The sequence below is a fragment of the Meriones unguiculatus genome, chromosome 6, assembly GCF_030254825.1.
Source record: "Meriones unguiculatus strain TT.TT164.6M chromosome 6, Bangor_MerUng_6.1, whole genome shotgun sequence".
In the NCBI taxonomy this organism is placed as follows: Eukaryota; Metazoa; Chordata; class Mammalia; order Rodentia; family Muridae; genus Meriones; species Meriones unguiculatus.
Window position 1 is genome coordinate 53,893,156 of NC_083354.1, and position 18,632 is coordinate 53,911,787.

At 37.8% G+C, this 18,632-nt stretch overlaps 1 protein-coding gene and 1 non-coding gene across 4 annotated transcripts in view; one reads left to right on the forward strand and one right to left on the reverse strand.

Moving 5' to 3' along the window:
- Window positions 1–18,632, forward strand: part of Rasa2 (RAS p21 protein activator 2) — a 175,707-nt gene that overhangs the window by 97,745 nt on the left and 59,330 nt on the right. For all 3 annotated transcript variants that reach the window (XM_060385466.1, XM_021648440.2, XM_060385467.1), the window contains exons 3-4: window positions 1,765–1,868; window positions 6,427–6,521. In XM_060385466.1, the coding sequence (XP_060241449.1) occupies window positions 1,765–1,868; window positions 6,427–6,521 (199 nt within the window). The remainder of the gene's footprint in view (window positions 1–1,764; window positions 1,869–6,426; window positions 6,522–18,632) is intronic.
- On the reverse strand, window positions 15,537–15,679 carry LOC132654953 (small nucleolar RNA SNORA48). The gene has a single exon (XR_009592554.1). It is a non-coding gene; the product is annotated as a small nucleolar RNA SNORA48 (small nucleolar RNA).

Genomic DNA, 18,632 nt, shown 5'->3' on the forward strand with positions numbered 1-18,632 from the left:
ATTAATTATCAGGAAAACACAGTTTAAAGCTATTTTTGTCATTATTAGGATGTACTTTGTAATGAACTTTCCCCAGTTGACTGTGATTACAGAGGGTACAGGAAGGTTTCTGAGAGATAGATTTTATTTTAATTCATCCTTTGAAAATTCCACACATACTCTGTTTCTCTCCCTCATTTCTCCCCATTTATACTCTCTGAACTCCTTCCAAAAAGTTCCATTTTCATGTTTGTTTGTTTGTTTTTTGGTGTATGTTTGTAACCCAGTGAGTTTCATTTGGGCTGCTTGCATGGGCATGGGTAGAACATTATTTACTTCAGCATGTGCAGCTAAGCAATGGCTGCACCACTGAAGAAAATTATTTCCCCCTTTCCAGTAGCCATTAACTGCTGGTGAGGCCTCCCAAGCCCCTTTCCTAACCATGATAGGTCAGTCAATAAAGTGCTTGCCTGGAAGGCATTGAGAACTTCAGTTTGGGTACTTGGCACTCATGTAAGAAGTGGAACACACTGGTGGTATAATCCTAGAGCTGAGGATGTGGAGCCAAGAGGATCCCTGGAACTTGCTGACTAGTGGAGTATGGCCAAATCATGGAGCTGCAGGTTCAGCTAGAAACCCTGTATCAAAAAAATAAGGTAGAGGTAGATGAAGGAAGGTGTTTGACATCCACTTCTGATCTCTATATTGAATCACACCTACACACACTGGCACACACAAATCAGATCACTGACGCTGGGGAGGTAGCTCAGACTTGTCATACAAGCATGAGGGACCTGAGTTTGGATCCTCAGCACCCCTGTAAAAAGCTGTGTGCAGTGCCATGAAGAAGAGCTGGGCCTTTAGGAACAGAAGGATCCCTGGGGCGAGGTGGCCAGCAGTGTAGCCAAAGAGGGAGCTCTGGGCTCAGGGAAAGACACTGTCTCAAAAAGTAAGGTGGTGACATTCGACATAGACATAGCCTTTGTACTTACACACTTACCTGCACACATACGTACAGAGAAAGAAAGAAATATTGCTGGGCTAAGCGCTTGCCTAGCATCCACAAGGCCCCAGGCTCTAGCCCCTGGTCCCCACCCCTACCTCTCACAAAACTGGTTGCTTGTGACATGTGTTAGGGTACTATCAGGAACATAAGGAAACTTTGTAGGTGTTAACAGTGTTCTATATTTTGATTGGGGTGGAAGCTACACAGGTTTTGTAAATTTATCAAAGGCCACCAGCTCCATAGATCAGATTTGATTATATGTAATTAAAAAATAACTCAGGAAAGATATTGGAAATGCTTAATATTAAATATTTCTAAAACATTTAAGAATATTTTATATAGCATTACCCATTTTAGATATTAGGTATTATTGTGAGCAATGCAGCTTATATCATTATATTTTTTAAGGTAATAATGTCTTTGCTCGTGGCTCTCATGTAGGTCTACTTTAGGTGAACATGGCCTAGGCACACTAGATCTTCTGTCCACAGGACCTTCTGAAAGGCTTTGTGTTTAGGATTCATTTGCTACCTGAGGTCTTTTCAGTTCAGCTTGATTTGTATAGAATTTGTTTGAAACTCAGTATTGAGAAAAATTTTGGGGTTTTTGAAGTTCTTTTCTGAAGAATTTTAGTTTATAATTTCATTGATGTTTATTGAAAGTGAAACTTGAATGATTTTATCTAATGGTACCATTTTAATAGTGATACTAATAAATCATTTAATAGTGGTAATAAATTAATATATTATTTGACATAATGAGCTTTTTTTTCTCTCTAGACCGTATTTCAGTGAAGAATTTTATTTTGAGATTCCAAGAACTTTCCAGTATTTATCTTTTTATGTTTATGATAAAAATGTTTTACAAAGAGATCTTCGTATAGGTAAGTATTATTCATAATTATTTTTAATTACAACATTGGTGTTATGCTCATTCTTTATGTAAATAAGGAGGTTTTGAAAACTGCAGGATAATATGTGTTCAACAGTTCTAACTATTTTCTCCAGATTTTATGTTCATTTGAGGTTTTTCTTTTGAGGAATCTTTTGTTGTTGTTGTTTTGTTGCTTTGTTTGTTTTTGACACAGGGTTTCTCTGTGTAGCCTTGGCTGTTCCGGACTCACTTTGTAGACCAGACTGGCCTCCAGCTCACAAAGATCCACCTGCCTCTGCTTCCCTGAGTGCTGGGATTAAAGGTGAGTGCTACTACGCTAGGCTGTTCTTTGACTTTTAATTTACATATTCCCTTTAAATGACATTCTTTGGACAGGTGCTCGTTCCTGTCATGCTCTTTTTTAAACTCTTATTTTATTTGGGGTTCCTTAAAGCCTTTTCCTTCCAACCTTCTAACTCTGAGTAGGAAAGAGAAGGTTAGTGGGGAGAAGGGGCACAGACTTCTGGCTGTTTAGGGTCAGTTTAGGGCTCTGCCAGTCTATCAACAGCAAATACAGCTAGCGGTCTCCTCTCAGTCTGTCTGCCCCAAGCAGCCACACTCTGTGTCTCTGGTGTCTTCAAACTGGCACTCGCTACATACCACTACTGCACGCCACGCTTTCTCTAGCTGGGCTCTCGTATTTATATCCTCAGAGCCCTCGCCCCTCTCTGTCCTGCACATGGCAGGCTGTTGCCAGCTGTCCAAGATCAAGCCCCACATGAGACAAATATCAGCTGTGGACAAACTAAGGCCCAACTGAAATCCCACACTTGGGATTAAAACAGAAACATATTTACACAACAACTGAGTTTTTAAAGAAACGGAATCTTCCATTATAGGTTCCTTAGTCAAATATGGTACATGTTTACATACTAGCTATAAAGATTTCTCAAAGTTGTCTTTGATAATTATTTATTTTTAAAGTAAAACTCACCAGTCATGAAAGGTCACACCTATATACCAAGAGATTGTGGCAGAAGTATTGCTATGAGTTTGAGGCTATCTTGGGTTACAGAGTCAGGCTTCCATCCAGAAAAAAGAAAATGAAACAAATATCTTTATTAAAAAGCAAATAATAATTTTAAGAAAAACAGTTTGTTTAAAAAAACAACACCAACATAGTGTGTAAGAAGTAGTTTGCTCTGAAATGTTGGACCCTGGAAGGTCCTGTGTCAGGTGTATTTTCTGAGCTCTGGAAGATGGAGTAGCAAAGATGAATTCCTGTGTTGCTTTCAGGCACATTTGGCTAAATAGGGTTAAATTGAGGCAACATGGAAATTGAACCACTGTAAAAGTATCAATTTGATTTATAGGATGTGGGCATGAATTGGTCAAAGCAATAAGGTTTCAGATAAAAAATTTAAACCCTTCCTTTTAAAGTTGAAGACTTGATGTGTGTGTGTGTATGTGTGTAGAGGACAACTTCATTTATACATGAATGAATGTGTATGTGGATGAATGAATATATATATGTATATACATATATATATGAATGAATGAATAACATTTATATGCTCGGTCTCCCTTCCTCTCTACCCCACCCCTACCCTGCCCAGGCAGGGTGATTATAGTTCTCCTGCACCAGCCTCATAAGTGCTGAGGTTAAAAGTTTGTGCTATCATATCTGGCTTGGTAAATTTTCCTAAAATTACATGCTAGAGCAGGGACTATAGCTCAAATGCAAAGTGCTTTTGTAGTGTGTATGAGGTTCTAATAACAAGAAAAACCTGAACATATAACTATATAAATTTAAGATGTTAAAAACTGTATGCTAGATATCCTCTAGCATATGTCTTTTTCTGGGGAGAGAATAATAAAAATATTCACTTAAAAAAATCTATAAAAGGGGACTTGAGAGATGACTCAGTGGTTAAGAACACTGCCTGCTCTTCCAAAGGACCTGGGTTCAATTCCCAGCACCCTCATGGCAACTCACAACTGTCTGTAATTCCAAGGGATCTGACACCTTCACCCTAATGCACATAAAATAAAGTTAAATAACTAAAAAATATTTTTTAAAAATATATAAAAGGGAAGGAATAGCCAGAAGTTAAGAGCTTCAGCTGTAAGGTGCATGTGTAGATGTATCTGTTTTGTGTATGTGTGTATTTTAATTACATCTTCAAGTACATGTATTTTTTAAGTACGTAAAATTTACTCCTAATGTAGGATCAGTGATAATTGGGTATGATAGTTATGACTATCTCACATAACCACCATACTAAATTCAACTATGCTTAATTATTTTTTATCCTGAGCTGTTTCTGCTCTATTGATTTATTAGAAATTTTGCACATATCTGTAGATGAAACTTAAAAAATTTATATAATTTGACTTTCAATCTAAATTCCTTAGCAATATAAGGAATGTTTGCTTCTTTTGGTTAATGCCTGTATTCTGTATGTGGCTATCAGGGTGCTCATTCAGTCTTGCAATAAATTCAGTTTCCCTTCATTTCTCATCTTAAATTCAACAACAAAAAACCCTGAAGTACATTTTCCCAGTGTCACTTTCCACAGTTCTAGCTATCACACAGAGAGTTTTTATCTTTATATTATATTCCACTCAGAAACTTAAAAGAAAAGTGGGTTTAAAGTTTTGTGTGTTTTAACCTTTTTGTGTTAGTAGGTTGCTTGGATTTTCAGACTTCCTTGAGTGGTTGTACTGCAGTTGCCGTTATAATAAAAATCTAATTGTAGGAAGAGTGGGTCTGAGAGGTGGGGAGGGATGACCAGGATGTAAAGTGAATAAATAAATAAATAACTAAATAAATAGCTAATTGTATAGTTAAACATTTGTTTCTTTGAATTATACATCTGTAATTTAAGTTCTAAGTTTTAACTACAGAGATACGTATAAAACTGTAATTAAAAAAAGTTTAACAACTTTATTAAGGTAAAAGTCACATACCATAAAGTTTCTTTCTTTCTTTCTTTTTTTTTAAGAAAGGGTTTCTCTGTAACAGAGCTCTGGCTGTCCTGGACTCACTTTGTAGACCGGGCTGGCCTCAGACTCACAGAGAATCACCTGCCTTTGCCTCCGGATTTAAAGGTGTGAGCTATCATGCCTTTAATTTAAAACTTATTTTTTAATGGCTCAGAGGAAGAATCATCATTTTATATAAATCAGAAAGAGAAAGAGCAAAACATGATAAGTGATTTTGGAAATTCTGGATAAAGAAAGTGAAGTTTTGTGTTGTTCTTGGCAGCTTTTTTCCAGATTTGAAAATCACTCGGTTTTTTTGTTTGTTTGTTTTGTTTTGAGATGGGGTCGCTCTTAATAGCCCTAGCTGTCCTGGAACTCACCATGTAGACCAGGATGGCCTTGTAAAAATGAGAGAAGCATGCAGTGTATAATCACCACCTGCCTTCAGTGTAAATGAAATATAAGTTGACCTGTTTGTTTTTCTGTCTTCACTTTATATCCAAAAGTTGATGAACCTTCACATAAAATATTTTTTTATGATTTTCTTAATATTTTCAACTATTAAAAGTAAGATGTTATAAGCAAAAAAATATACTTGGGATGCTTAAAGGGAAAGTAGTTTATTTTTACACAAGGAAAGAAGTGAGTTGTTTTTAAACTACCAGTCTCTCCTTTGTTGGAACTTTTGTGCAGTCTTTGAATGGTTAGTCATATGCAAAACTATATCTGCTTCCTCAAAACTTGCACTGAGGAAGGAAGTACTTTGCACCAACTTGGCAAATACTTTATTTGAAGATTGTTTGTTTCTTCCTTCCTTTTATATACTTTGTTCATGGTGCACTATCTTTTCTTGACAGACAAAAATGCTTTAGAGAGATGCCCTGATTAAAAAAAAATTAATTGAAGCAGTATAGCCAGCTTAATAATGTTTTGATAGTTAAATTTTAATAAGGTAATTTTTGAAGTACTTTTCACTTTTGTTATTAACAGGTTTGTCCTTTCACTTAATTGGGACATATAACCTCCTACTAAATGCAGATATAACTGCTGAGAATTAACCAGCACAAACACTTCATCCAGTGTTACAGAACCTGATCATATTGCATTGCCATTTTCATTTTGCTTTTATCCTGATTGTACTAGTAAAATACTACTCTAAGTACATACTAAAATACATAGTTACATTGAAGTCCAGCTAAGTTTTTCTAATGCCCTGATTCAGAATGACCCACAAAGGGTCAAGTGAAATAAGTGGTCAAGCAGAAATAAGACATTTCTTCTTTAAGGTTTAAGAAGAAAGAAGTTATAGAAACAGATTTTTAAATTCTGTCATCTCAGCACTCATATATTTAAAGCAGGAGGAGTACCATGAGTTCAAGTTTATCTTGGGCTATATAGTAATACTAGGCCAGCAAGGGCTACATTAGCAACATCCTGTTTTATAAAAAAGGAGTGGTAGAAGATTTTTATATCAACAGATAAAAATTATTCTAAAGTATTTTCTACAAAATATATAACAGGGCTTATGAATTAATTATAAAGTACATAAAATGTTTTCTCATCATTTTATTTATATTCTGTAGGAAAAGTAGCCATCAAAAAAGAAGACTTGTGTAATCATAGTGGTAAAGAAACTTGGTTTTCACTTCAGCCTATTGACTCAAATTCAGAAGTTCAGGTAAGTAGAAGTAATACAAGATATTGTAACCTATAGAAAACAAGTGAAAACCAACTAAATGTCCTAGTTTATACTGTTAGAACTTGTTCTACTTTATTTTAAATTCCAGCACCAAACATTGTAGACCTTAGAGTACTAGAAAGCTGGAAGGAAATGGCTTTCCGTTCTGATATTTAAAGGTGGGAAGGTATGAACGGTGGAATAACCGACTGGGTAAAGACGCTTGCTATAAAACCTGATGACCTGTGCTTGAGTCCTAGAACCCCTGTAAAGGTAGGAGAGAAACAGCTCTCACCTCTGACCTCCATACATGTGCATGACACTTGTAACCACAAAGTAATAAAGGCTAACAAACATTTAAAGAAAGTAGCTATGAGCAAAGTACAATATATACACATATTGAAATGCCACAAAGAAATCCATTGATTTGTGGCATTGATGTGCATTGATAATTATAGAAAAAATAATGCGTGGATTATATACATATGGTTTAGGGTTTTATTTGTTTGTTTGTTTTGGTTTTGAGACAGGGTCTCTCTAGTCTTGGCTGTCCTGTAACACTATGTAGCCTAGACTGGTCTAGAACTCAGAGAGGTCCACCTGCCTCTGACTTCTAGTGCTGGGATTAATGCTGGGATTAAAAGTGTGTGCTACCATACCTTGCCAGAAGTTCGTTAATTTATTTATGAGGTTTTATTGGAGAGTTTCGTTTAAACAGGGTCTTGCTGTGTGGACCAGACCATCCTAGAATTCTTTATCCTCTTACTCCTGCCTCCTGAGTGGAGGGTTATAGGTGTGTGCCACCACACTCAGCAAGAGGACATTACTTCATTTCTGAGAGGAGAAGATGTGCTTTATTAACTCTAACCTTAGAGGAGTACACGAGAGTCTGATTTTATTCACTCTTGTTTGGATGCCTTTATTCACACTTCTAGTAAACTAGACTTGGAAAAAAAAAGTTACTTGTGCCTGAGTCTGTAATGCACAGCCTTCAGTTTGACCTCCCGCTCCCTATTCACCTTGTTTTTTGGAAAGGATATCATTATGCTTGTTAATCTATTCTTTTTTTTCATTTGCCAAAATAAAAGGCCTTGTGTTGACTCTTTATGTGAACAGAAATGTATTTTTAGTCAAGTAGTTGAAGTTTCTAAAAAGCTTAAGTTTCTATGACTTGAAAATTATTTCTAAGGGAATCTTTTCTTTTTGTAATCATATTTATTAAAAACAGTAATGATTGTGAAACCATTTGCAAGGACCTAACTACAAGCAGGATTCTTTGTTTCTTAAGGAGGCTGTAATTTGACTCTAGGACTCAAATAGGAGTTGAATACAGGGATAAAATAAGAATACCCACAGATACTTTGCGAATAAAGTGTGTCTTCATTTCTTCATAAACTTTTATGCAATCTCTATAATTAAATTCTTTAAAAAGTAAGTATTGTGTATTAAAATCCCTTCTCAACTACAAAATATAGTTAAGAACTTTTTCTGTTTTATCTTCTCTATCACATCTTAATATTCTTTCTTTCCATCATTTCTTTCCAATGATACTTTTTAAGTATCATTCAGATCCCAATAGTATAACATTGTCAGTGACTAAGGTGAGAAGCCATGTGAGGAAGTAGGATTGGCTGAAATTAGAAGTCAGAAAATTTTTGGTGTTTTTATATGGTTACTTTAATGACCTTGTGCTTCATTTCTGTAAAATGAAAATAAAATTCACCATACTTGAATCATGTGGATTGAGAAGAATACGTTATATTATTTATTTGTATTTTATGTGTGTTGGTGTTTTGCCTGTATGTGTATTTGTGTGAAGGTTCAGAACTTCAGGAGCTGCAGTTACAGACAGCAGTGACCTATCATGTAGGTCCTGGGAACTGAACTTGGGTCTTCTGAAGGAACAGTCAGTACTTTTAACTGCTGAGTCATGTCTCCAGCCCCGGGAAGAGTACTTTAAAACTGTTAATTTTGAGATGGGTTGTAGCTCAGTTGGTAGAGTGTTTGGCAAATCCTTGGATGCAGTCCCCAGGACCACAGAAACTGAATGTTGGAATGCATACTTGTAATCCCAGCTCCTAGGAAGTGAAGGCAGGTTTTAAGGCCAGCCAGGCTGCATAAGCCCTTGTCTTTAAAATAAACAGACAAACAAACCTGTTAGCTTCTGTACAAATGTAAATTTATTATCACCACTCATTCTGGTGGTGGCCTAGTTAAGGTTTCGGTTGCTGGGATGAAACACCGTGACCAAAAGCAAGTTGAAGAGAAAAGGGTTTATTTGGCTTACTTAAACTTCCACTTCCGAGAAAATCAGAACAGGAACTCAAACAGGACAGGAACCTGGAGGAAAGAGCTGATGCAGAGGCCATGGAGGAGTGCTGCTTACTGGCTTGCCCCTTATGGCCTACTTTTCTTACAGAACCCAGGACCACCAAACCAGGGTTGGCACCATACGCCGTGGGCTGGGCCCTTCCCCATCAATCACTAATTAGGGCCCTACACCTGAATGTTATGGAGGATGTTAATTGAGGTTTCCTCTTTTCAGATTACTCCAGCTTGTGTTAAGTTTGCATATAGCCAGCACAGGTGGCTTTCTAATATAGCCTTACCAAATTACCCATTTACTTTTTCATTTTTGAGACATAATTTAATACATTTTCCATATACAACCCATATAAGAAAGTGGCATGGTGTAAACCTTTTTGGAGATGGTGCTCACTGTGTACCTGAGGTTGGCTTCTGCCTTACAAAGGTCCCTAGCACTGGGATTATAGGCATACACACTGCACCCATCTAATGTTTCTAATAATTTGAACAAAAGGGAAGATAAGAAAAGGCTTTGAAATTTTGAACTGAAATGGAATTAGAAGATTCATTAAAACTTATTTATTAAGTGTATTTTTAATGACCACAAATTTTCAAGAGGATTTAAGGATTTGGGTCTGAAATTGTAGAACAGCATATGTTCTTTATGTAGTTCCTGTAGAAGCTTTTATTCGACAGTGTATATATATAAAACTGTCACCTCTGCACCATGAAGATACTGGAAGTAGCATTTATGTTTTATATATAGTATTGGCATTTTAAATTTTAGAGCTGTTTGCTTTCATGACTATTAGTCATTAACCTTTCCAGAACTTTTATCTTAAATGGTAATTAGTAAGATTTACCCAGTATTTAAAATAGATTTTAAAAGAAGAATGCTCTAGGAGGTGGGAGGAAGGGATAATACTTTTCAGAAAAATGTGCTATCATTGGGATTATTATTTAGCCACAAAGCACACTAACCTTGTGAGTATAAAAGATACATAAACATTCCACGATTAATACAGAGCCTAGTCTGTTAATGTTTGTTTTATAACGTTTTGTAAAACCATGAAAACATAAAAGGAGATGACAATATAGAAAACAAAGAGATTGAATTTAGCAGGGACTCAACCTAATAATTACTTATAGTAATTATAAAAGTATGTGCCAAGTACAGTAGTGAGTACTTAATATACATTATCTCATTTAAGGTCCATAGTAGCACTATGAGGTGGGCGATATTAACCTCATTTTACAGATTATTCTAATAGGATTACAAGCTGCAGTGACTTCTCCAGTCAAAGAAACTGATTCCACTGGAGATCTGTCTGACTCCTAATCACAGCCCTGTACTGTCTTTCAGTGCTGTGTGCTCCTAGTTATAAACATAATTCAACAGATTAGGAGAATCACTTAGGTTGCATCAGAGTAACAGAAGCCTGCCCAAATTAGTGGGCAAACAGGGCGCATTAGAAAGTTCCTGGGAAGCTTTTTGAAGTCAACAGGAACTTCCCTGGGAATGTGAGCTTAGTAGTTACCAGGCATTTGCACAGATGCTGAATATTAATTGGCAGTTAGGTTCTGGCAATACCAGATATAGATAAAAATTCTTATCAATTAAAAATGATCTTTCAAGTGACTTTAAATTATCATAAGATGGTTGACTGCCACAAAGTTAGCTTTTTTCTTTTTTAAATTTATTTCTTTATTAATTACAGTTTATTCATTTTGATTTCCAACAGTAGCCCTCTTCCTCGTCTCCGCCCAATATCACCCTCCTTCCCTCTTCTCCATCCATGCCCCTCTCCCAGTCTGCTGATAGGGGAGGTCCTCCTTCCTTTCCATCTGATCCTAATCTATCAGATCTCCTCAGGAGTGGCTGCATTGTCTTCCTCTGTGGCCTGAAAAGGCCACTCCCCCCTTAGTTGGAGGTGATCAAAGAGCCAGCCACTGAGTTCATGTCAGAGACAGTCCCTGTTCCCCTTATTAGGGAATGGATTTGGGAGACTGAGCTGCCATGGGCTACATCTGTGCAGGGGTTTTAGGTTATTTCCATGAATGGTCCTTGGTTGGAGTATCATTCTCAGAAAAGACCCCTGGGACCAGATTTTTTTTTTTCTCTCCTTGTGGAGCTACTATCCCCTCCAGGTCTTTTCTCTTTCCCTCTTCTTTCATAAGATTCCCTGTGCTCCGCCCAAAGTTTGGCTATGAGTCTCAGCCTCTGCTTTGATACCCAGCAGGGTAGAGACTTTCAGAGTCCCTCTGTGGTAGGCTACTGTCCTGTTCCCTGTTTTCTCCCTCTTCCAATGTCCATCCTGTTTGTCTTTCTAAATGAGGATTGACTATCTGACCCGGGTCCTCCTCCTTGATTAGCTTCTTTAAGTATACAGATTTTGGTATGATTATTCTATATTATATGTCTAATATCCACTTATAAGTGAGTATATACCATGTGTGTCTTTCTGCTTTTGGGATACCACACTCAGGATGATCTTTTCTAGTTCCTACCATTTGCCTGCAAATTTCATGATTTCCTTGTTTTTAATTGCTGTGTAGTATTCCATTGTGTAAATGAACCACAATTTCTGTATCCATTCCTCAACTGAGGGACATCTGGGTTGTTTCCAGCTTCTGGTTATTACAAATAAAGCTGCTATCAACATGGTTGAGCAAATGTCCTTGTTGTATAGTTGAGCATCTTTTGGATATATGCCTAGGAGTGGTATAGCTGGATATTGAGGTAACAGGATTCCTAATTGTCTGCGGAAGCGCCAGATTGATTTCCAAAGTGGTACAAATTTACATTTCCACCAACAATGGAGGAGGGTTTTCCTTTCTCCACATCCTCTCCAGCATGTGTTGTCACTTAGTTTTTGATCTTAGCCATTCTGATGGGTGTAAGGTGAAACCTCAGTATTGTTTTGATTTCTCTGATAGCTAAGGATGTTGAGCATTTCTCTAAGTGTTTCTCTGCCATTTGATATTCCTCTGTTGAGAATTCTCTGTTTAGCTCTGTACCCCATTTTTTAATTGGATTACTTGATTTTTTTGCTGTTTAACTTCTTGATTTCTTTATATATTCTGGATATTAGCCCTCTGTCAGATATAGGGTTGGTGAAGATCCTTTCCCAGTCTGTAGGCTGTTGTTTTGTTCTGACAGTGTCCTTTGCTTTACAGAAGATTTTTCAGTTTCATGAGGTTCCATTTATTGATTGTCAGTCTTAGAGCCTATGCTTTTGGTGTACTGTTCAGGAAGTTGACTCCTTTACCAATGAATTTAAGGCTCTTCCTCACATTTTCTTCTAACAGGTTTAGTGTGTCTGGTTTTATGTTGAGGTCTTTGATCCACTTGGACTTTAGTTTTGTGCAGGGTGATAAGTATGGATTTTTCTACTTGTAGGTATCCAGTTAGACCAGCACCATTTGTTGAAGATGCTGTCTTTTTTCCATTGTATGGTTTGGCATCTTTATAAAAAATCAGGTGTCCATAAGTGTGTGGGTTTATTTCTGGGTCTTCTGTTTGATTCCTTTGATCCACCAGCTGGTTTCTATCCTAGTACCATGCAGTTTTTACTATTGTTGCTCAATAGTACAGCTTGAGCTGAGGGATGCAGATACCTCTAGAAGATTGTTTATTGTAGAGGATTGTTTTAGCCATTCTGGGTGTCTTGTTATTCCATATGAAATTTTTACTTGGGACTTTGAGGAATGCTTGCTGCATGTATCGTCATCCTTAGCAGGAGCCCCCAGCTCTGCAGCTGTACATCTTATAAGGACCTGGGAGCTCAGATCCACTGATCAGTTTCTTTCTCTTCTTGTTTATGGTTTTGTACCTTCCATTTTGCCGAGTGAATGGTGAGTGTTTTCTTTTATATGCCCATTTCCTCAGTAGCTGGTGAGGATTAAACTCAACCTCATATGTGTGTGTGGCAGACACTTTACCAGCTGAGCTATCTCCTGCCACACTTAAAGATTCTTAAAGATGAGATTTCACCCATTCTTTTTGTATGTCTGGTGAGAGTACATATCTCTTCCTTTGTTTCTCTCTGTGAATTTACTCTCTTAATGACTCTTTAAAAGTCCATATTCATCTTTGAGTCTCTGTGTTCATGTAGGTTCCTAATCCTCAAAGATCTGACTCATTTCACAGAAGTTGGCTAAATTTGAGTCACTGTCCACGGGAGTCTAATTTGATGTGGTTGGAGGAAACACTACAGGCGAGTACAGGCTGGAATTTGGGTTAGGCCTGTTTGTCTAGGGGGCTGAGTAGATGAAACGATCAGTATCTTCATCTCAGGGATAGAGGTGTTTACTTCTCTGTTGTTACCACTAATTAGGATTTGTACCTCAAATAATTACTGGTAGTTGTTGCCGGAGAGTCATTTATGAATGAGAATCTCAGTAAAAGATAAGTAGTTTAGTCCTCAAATAAGGAAATTCCCGACTAGTAACTTGCTATTTATACCAAGACAGTTGAAATAATATTTTAGCTTTTTACGTCGTCACTTTCTTTTTGCAGTTATTGTTTTCTTTTCAGAAGTTCATGGTAGAAGTATTTAATGAGTGCATTTTCTACCTTTTAAGACAGAATTTTATTTTAAAAACTTATTTTATGTGTATGGATGTTTTGCCTGCATGTATGTGTGGACAGTGTGTGTGCCTAGTACCTGCAGAAGCCAGGATCCCCGGGAACTGGAGTTGGAGATGACTGTGAAACCCCATGTGGGTGCTGGGAATTGAACCCAGGTCCTCTGCAAAAACTCAGTGCTCTTACTTGCTGAGCCATGACTTCAGTTCCTTGACAGCTCTTTAAAAAATATTTATTGTACGTGTATGTGTCTGTGCCTGAGTGTATTAGGTTCAACATACTGTGCATAGCTCACAGAAGTCAGAAAAGGGCACCAGGTCCTCTGGGTCAGAGTTGCAAGTGGTTGTGAGCCCACCATATGGGTTCTGAGAGTCAAACCTGGGTCTTCTGCAAGAGCAGTGAGTGCTCTTAACTGCTAAGTCATTGCTTTAGCCACTTTTCTATCTTTTTAATAAAATACAAATCTTTTTTCTTGATTCTGTTTTTTTGCCACTTTCTTCTCTGGTTTGACCCATTTTCTTTTTAAACCATTGTAATGTGCCTTTAGACTCCACAGCGAGGCTGAGGGAGGGCACAAATGGCTCTTCCTACTTAGGACATTGTGCCACTAAGCAATAGACACTTGCAGCCCCACCTGTCCTTGACTTTTTGCCAGGTCTTGTGATTCTGGCTGACCGCTTCTTTCATTTTGAAGCATTCTCTTTCTTAGGTTCTAGTCCTAATTATGATCCTGGTTGTCATCCACCTACATTTGGTGTCCTTTTTCCTGTGTTTTCCATACCTGTAATGTTAGTATGCTGTCTTCTTACCTGTAAGATGCTGGAACTCAGCAGCTTTTAAGCATTCTTCCATTCTTTCTTTCCTAGGTACTGTGATAAAAAGAACGTGTTTTACATAAGGCTGTTAATTATGGGTGGTGTCTCACACAACTTGTACACACAGCAAACCCAGATGTTATGTTAGTTATGTCCTTTTGATGCAGTTACTTAGTAAATCTTACCCAACAGGATAATCTTGACCATCTGGATCATACCATAAGTTATTGATTGGTACATACTTCTGTTAATGGCCTTTGTTTTATTGTTTTAAGCAACCATGTAAGAAGAAATATATACTAGTTTCTTAAACACATGCTCGGTTAATGTATCATTAATATAAGAGTATAATTCATTATTATAGGTTGATTTTAAAACTTTGTTTCATTTATAAATTTGTATGTGGGAAATAATAGAAATGAACCATTCCATCTTTCTTAATTTAATTTTTAAAACTTGTTTATTGATTCTTTGTGAGTTTCACTTCATGCACATTATGGATCTTGTTGGGACTCCTCATGGTTATACTGTTGTTGCCCAGTGTCCTAGAGCTTCTGCAGCTTTGGGACTGCACCCACACCACCTAATAGCAGGTGACTGGCAGGATCAGCTCTCCCACACCTACACCCTCAGGGCTGGCTCATCCCCACCTCCATCCCCACCACCAGGGCCAGCTCTGCTGTGCTGCCTGGGCAGGGCAAAGGCCCATTCTTCTAAGTGCTGCCACTGGTGAGAGAAGGGAGCTGGCTCTCCAGGTCTCTGCGTCCAGTGAAGGGCAGGGCCAGTTGTGCACAGACCCTGGTCACCACGAGGCCCCCAGTGACTGCCCTGACCAGGAACAGAACTATGTTCTAGTGGTAATATTCACTATGGACATCGACACCAACCCCTGCTGCTGCATAGCCATGAACTCAGACATGGCCCGCCCTCAGCAGCAGTGCAGGCTGGAACCTCACCATGGACCCAGGTAGCAGGGCTGGCCACTAACAACAGGCTGCTCCTCTCCACCCTAGAGTCTCCAGTTCCATTTCTCTTCATATGCTCAAGCTGCTGCATTTCTCTTTCTTTCCTATCTAACCATGACATACTCGCACATGGTGGTGGCTCCTGCTGCAGGCTGGCTATGCAGCTTACAGGCCTCTGAATAATGTCATCCATTCATGCTGTGTGTTGTGGTGGCAAGTGGGTGTCTACAGCCCACCTGTGCCCTACATTGTAGGACAGGTCTGTGGGTGGCACGGCGGTCCCCAGGTCTCTATCTGCCTGCCTCCTCCTGCACTGCCTGGATTTGATTTGATTTGATTTGTATGAGTCCTAGGTATAAGACAGCTGAGACCACCATGCCAGGCATCAAGCTAGGATGAACAATGGACTACCATCTGCTCTGCCCCTGACTGATATAAGAATACTACCACCAACAAGGTGTCTCTTTGCCCATCGCCAGGGCTCTTAATTTTATTTTTTTGAAACAAGGTCTCACTATATAGTCCTGACTGGCCTGGAACTCACAGTGTAGACCAGGCTGGCCTCAAACTAAGAGGCCTGCTTGCTTCTGCTTCCTGAGTGCTGGGACTAATGATGTGTGCCACTGTGCCCTGCTCTTTATCTCAAATTATTGTTTAAGGAGAAAAAAATCTTTTAATAAAAAAATGCCATTGGTATAAGAGATGTTAGAAAGTAAAACTTTGTGTTTTACCTGACTGGCAGTTGTATCTGAAAATACTTAGAGGCAATGTCTATGAATAAAGCTGTGTCAGCGGCTGTAATGATGCATGCCTGTAGTTCCAGCTGCTCCAGAGGCTGAGGCAGGAAGATTATCTATCTGACGACTTCAGGAACAGCTTAGGCAGTGTAGCAGACTTGATCTCAAAAACAAGCAGTAAAAATCTATTAGGAGCCATAAGGGTTTTTGTTTTTGTTTTTTTGTTTTTTTTTACCGTTTCCTTATAAGAAGTTTTTTTTTAAAAATCAATTAAACTATACCAGGTTCTTGTGAATTTGATTTTAAGTTTTATGTGTTTGTATGAGTATCTTTGTGTGTGTATGTATGTACACCATCTACATATTTGGTGCTCTTAGAATCCAGAATCCAGGTATCAGGTGTTCCAGAGCTGGAGTTGCACAGTTGTGAGCTGCCATGTGCATTCTGGGAGTTGAACCAGGGACCTCTGTAGGAGCAACCAGTGTTTTGTTTGTTTGTTTGTTTTCCAGTTTGTTTACTTTACATCCTAAGGGTGCCCCCTCCCTCTTGCAGCAAGTGTTCTTAACCACAGAACAGTCTCACTAGCCCTGAAACATACTGAGTTGTTTTATAAGGAAATTACTAATATTTAAGTGTTTTAGACTGTCTAGATGTGAGAGCATTTTATCTTACATGCATTGCAGTTTGCCTGAGCACCTTTTTCCAAACTGCATAAATTTCGATGCATTTCTTATTTGATACCAGTATATATTCTACACACACATAAACACACACACACACACACACACACACATTTATATATATCCTGGTTTTAGTAGCTGCTTTAAGGTTTCTTTTTAATCTCTTCTGTTTTACTAGTACTGTTTTACTAGTACATTGGAATGTTTTTCCTTTACTTTATTTAACTTATGTGGTTTTTGGAGTTTTTGAATCTGTGACTTAATGTCCTTCATCAGTTTTAGAACGGTTAAAGCAATTCTCTCTTGATCCCCCTCCCCCGACCTTCCTGTACTGGGATTCCAGACCTGCTAGTACCAGACCTTTTTGCTGTGTGTCCCATGTCTCTTATGCTTGTCCCTTCTCTGTATTCATTGTGAGCATTTTCTTCTGATTAGCCTCTCTTACTCCTATTCAGCTGCAGCTGATCTGATGTTACGTACATCTTATTTCAATTTCAGTTACTTAACACTCAGCTCTAAATTTTTTATTTTATTCCTTTCATAGTTGCCAGTTATTTGCTGGATTTTTCACTTTAGTTTCTGTTAGAAAAACAGAAACAAAGAAAAAATGGATGGTACATATTGTGAGTTTGAGATGGGCGTGGACTAAATAGTGATACCCAGTATTTAAACAATAACAACAAAATCTATTTTAAGCTTGCACTTGTAATCTGCTGTTTTTGTCACATGCGCGCGCACACACACACCGTGTATTTTATTTTATTCTTGTCATCTGTTTAATAATTTTTGATAGAATACTACTGGGCACTGAAATGTGAAACACACTGGAAATAATTTTGGACCCTGGATGGTTTTCTTGTAAGAGAAAAATTACAAAGCTGCACCTTTATTTCTGACCAAAACTGTGTCAAATAGCCTTATAGCCACTATCCCTGACCAGAAGGAAGGCTGGCACTACCAGATCCTGCTATGTTCACAACTACCATTTCTACAAGAAAAAGATTTATTTTTCCTATAACCCAGATATGTACAGTAACTAAAGATGTAAGAAATTTTGTATGAAAATTATCACGGAAGACTAATTTTTAAAAATATGATCATAAATTTGTCTTTTCTGAAATTATTTTGGAGACAGTGAGTAGCTATATAGTGTAGGTGGATCTTGAACTGGACCCTTCTACCTCAGCCTTCTGGATGCCAAAATTACAGTGTATGCCATACGTTCCATACAGATTTGGCTTTTTAACACTGAAAAGAAACTTTGTGTAATTTAAAATTCATGTTCACTTTCTTTACTAAAGGCAAAACAGTAGTAGAAACATTGAAAACAGTAGAAAAGTTCCAAGTCTAGGTTGGTACCTTATCAACCAAAGGTGAATACTCAGTAGTTAGGTGGATATTGGTGTATTAAATTTGCACAAATACTTACGTGTTCAAGTTAATACTATACACCATATTTTTGTAACTTTCTTTTAACCAACTATCATCTTTTTATGAAAGTAAGACAATGAGAGCTGGCAAGATGCTTCAGTGGGTAAAACATTTTGTGACATAAATCTATGACTTGAGTTTTATCTCCAGAACCTACCTGTAGAGAGGTGAGAAGAGACAGCTGAGTGTGCACAGCTGTTTTCTGATCTCCGCACAGCACCGTGCTGCCTGTGGCCTCACACACAATAATAATGAATAAGTAATTTCAGTAGGCAACTCAGTAGTTTTATTATTTATAAATTATAACTTCCTTAATTTAAACTAACATTTCTGTTAATTTTACTGTTCCTCCCTGATAATGTGTGTCTGCCTGTTCTGTTGTCAGTATTTTCTTAACCCAGTTAATGTCAGTTATGTTATTAACTAATACCAAAGGAATGATCTCTCGACCGTGTAGTAGGAGTAATTAACATACTAAGTTGCCTTTAAGTCCATGAAAAATCATTCCTGGTTTAATTTTATTAAGTATCTTTTATCTCTAGGATTATATACTGTGATTTTAATTATGAATACTTTTTCTCTTTTATT